This window comes from Vigna unguiculata, chromosome 10 (genome assembly GCF_004118075.2).
Source record: "Vigna unguiculata cultivar IT97K-499-35 chromosome 10, ASM411807v1, whole genome shotgun sequence".
NCBI lineage: Eukaryota > Viridiplantae > Streptophyta > Magnoliopsida > Fabales > Fabaceae > Vigna > Vigna unguiculata.
Genome location: NC_040288.1, coordinates 7679721 through 7682907, shown reverse-complemented (window position 1 = coordinate 7682907; position 3187 = coordinate 7679721). Strand labels below are relative to the sequence as shown.

The 3187-nt window shown below is 46.3% G+C and overlaps 1 protein-coding gene across 1 annotated transcript; it reads left to right on the top strand.

Annotated features, from left to right (window-relative positions):
• The first annotated feature begins 233 nt into the window (after positions 1–233).
• Positions 234–686, top strand: LOC114165169. The gene has a single exon (XM_028049830.1). It carries the CDS (start codon positions 234–236, stop codon positions 684–686), a length of 453 nt encoding a protein of 150 aa, XP_027905631.1.
• Positions 687–3187: the final 2501 nt, after the last annotated feature.

Sequence of the window (3187 nt, the reverse complement as noted above, 5' to 3'; positions counted from 1 at the left end):
AAGCCCTATAGTAGACCAGCTTCATCCTCACCGAAGCTGAGATGTTATAACTATGGAAGAGAACACTTACGGAGGGATTACACTAGACCCGCCAGCAGTGGAGGCAGCGGTATGAGCATTCGCAAGTGCTTCGCAGGTGATCAGCCAGGACACTTCGCCAGGACACTGCTCCAGCATCACGACCTCAGCCATCCTCATTTGACAGGCCGAGAGCAGCAGGCCAGGTTTTTGCCATGACCAGCACAGAGGCCACTCGGTCAGGTAATTTGATTCTGGACCGTTGTTTGCATTTTGGTAACAGTGTGTTAGTGTTGTTTGATTCAGGAGCTTCGCACTCCTTCATATCCAATGATTGTGTGGAGAGATTGGGGTTGTCTACTCGTGACCTTGGATGCGAGTTGATAGTCTCGACACCGGCATCTAGACAAGTTTCAACAAATTTAGCATGTGTTGGATGCTTGATGGAGGTAGAGAGCAGACGCTTCAAGGTGAATCTAGTTTGCTTGCCCTTGGAGGGATTGGAGGTCATACTGGGAATGGACTGGCTGTCTATCAACCATGTGGTACTTGATTGTGGACGACACTGGATTGTGTTCCCAGAAACAGAGGGGATAGAGTTGGTGACGTCTGGAGAGGCAGTGAAAGAGATGAAGAAGGGGTCTACTTGTTTTGTGATAGTGGCCTAGGAGAAGAAGATGAGTACAGAGGAGCAGATTAGTAAGATACCAGTGGTGGATGAATACGCTGACGTATTTCCAGACGAGATACCTGAGTTACCACCTAGCCAGGATATAGATTTCTCAATTGATCTAATTCCTGGAGCGGGTCTAGTGTCGGCAGCGCCGTACAGAATGGCACCAGCTGAACTAGCAGAGTTGAAGAATAAGATAGAAGACCTGTTAGAGAAGAAATTCATCTGACCTAGTGCCTCACCGTGGGGAGCCCCGGTGTTATTAGTGAAGAAGAAAAACGGTAGTTCTCGGCTGTGTGTCGATTATCGGCAGTTGAACAAGTTGATGATAAAGAACAAATACCCATTGCCGAGAATTGATGATTTGCTTGATCAGCTCAGAGGGGCAGGAGTATTCTCCAAGATTGACTTAAGGTCTGGCTATCATCAGATCTTAGTCAAGCCAAAGGATGTCCAGAAGACAGCCTTCAGATCGAGATATGGACATTATGAATATGTCATGATGCCCTTTGGAGTGACCAATGCTCCAACTGTCTTCATGGATTATATGAATCGCATTTTCAGACCATATCTGGACAAATTCGTGGTGGTGTTTATAGATGATATTCTCATCTACTCTCGAACTAAGGAGGAGCATGCGGGTCATCTGAGAATTGTGCTGAAGGTGTTGAGGGAACATCAATTGTACGGTAAACTGTCCAAATGTGAATTTTGGTTGGACGAGGTACAATTTCTGGGGCATGTGATTTCTTCGCATGGTATAGCAGTGGACCCGAGTAAGGTTGAGACGGAGTTGAAATGGGAACGACCTCGGACAGTAACAAAAGTTAGAAGCTTCCTGAGGTTGGCTGGGTACTACAGAAGGTTTGTGGAAGGGTTTCCTAAAATGGTGAGTCCATTAACTCAACTCACTAGAAAGGATCAACCCTTCTCATGGACTGACTAATGTGAGGAATGCTTCGAGGAGATGAAAAGGAGGTTGACTACAGCTCCGATTTTAATTATTCCAAATACTAGTAAGATGTTTGAGGTATACTGCGATGCATCCTACCAGGGTTTGGGTTCTGTACTAATGCAGGAGAAGAGGCCGGTAGCCTATGCCTCTAGACAGTTAAAGGTGCACGAGAAAAACTACCCTACCCACGATTTGGAGTTGGCTGTTGTAGTGTTTACCCTTAAGACATGAAGGCACTACTTGTATGGCTCCCAATTTCAAGTTTTCAGTGATCATAAAAGCCTGAAATATCTGTTCGATCAGAAGGAGCTAAATATGAGACAGCGGCGCTGGATGGAGTATCTCAAGGATTACGATTTTGAGTTGCTTTACCACCCTGGTAAAGCTAATATGGTTGCGGACGCCTTGAGTCGGAAAAGGATGCATATCTCAACCATGATGGTGAAGGAGCTGGAGTTGATTGAGAAACTCAGGGATATGAACCTGGGTATACAGCTGAGTGAGGATTCCATCAGATGCAATGTTCTTACATTGACTAGTGACGTGTTGGGAACCATCCGTGATCAACAGAAAAATGATACCGAGTTGCAACAATTTGTGAGTTGGATAGGGACTAAGAAAGGGAAGGATTACAGGATCGGGTCAGATGGTATCCTACGATTCAGAGATAGGGTCTGTGTGCCTAGAAATTGGAGGCTGAGGAAACAGATCATGGAGGAGGGCCATAAAAGCCGTCTTAGCATACACCCAGGTATGACTAAGATGTATCAGGATCTGAAACAGTCCTTCTGGTGGAATGGGATGAAGACTGACATTGCTGACTTCGTGGCATCGTGCTTGGTATGTCAAAAAGCCAAGATTGAACACCAGCGACCAGGGGGTACTCTTGAGCCGTTGGATATCCCTTAGTGAAAATGGGATAGTATTGCCATGGACTTCGTAACTCATTTGCCGAGGTCTGCGAAAGGGCATGACTCAATCTGGGTAATAGTGGACAGGTTGACAAAATGTGCACATTTTCTTGCTATTAATCAGAAGTGGTCGTTGGACATATTGGCCGAGTTATATGTGCGGGAAGTGGTCAGATTGCATGGCGTGCCTGCTAGTATAGTGTCAGACAGAGACCCGAGATTTCACATCTCGCTTTTTGCAGTCTCTACAGGAAGTACTGGGGACTCAATTGAGGATGAGTTCTGCATACCATCCACAGACCGATGGGCAGTCGGAGCGTACCATCCAGTCATTGGAAGATCTTTTAAGGGCTTGTGTGCTGGATCATATGGGTAGTTGGAGTGAGATGCTTCCATTAGTGGAGTTCACCTACAACAACAGTTATCACACCAGCATTGGTATGGCTCCATATGAGGCGTTGTATGGGCGGTAGTGTAAGACACCATTGTATTGGAACCAGGATGGGGAAGCGTTGGTGTTGGGTCCTGAGTTTCTACAACAGACTTCTGAGAAGGTTAGAGGGATTTAGGAGAGAATGAGGGCCACGCAGAGTAGGCAGAAGTCATATGCCGATAAGAGGAGGCGACCAT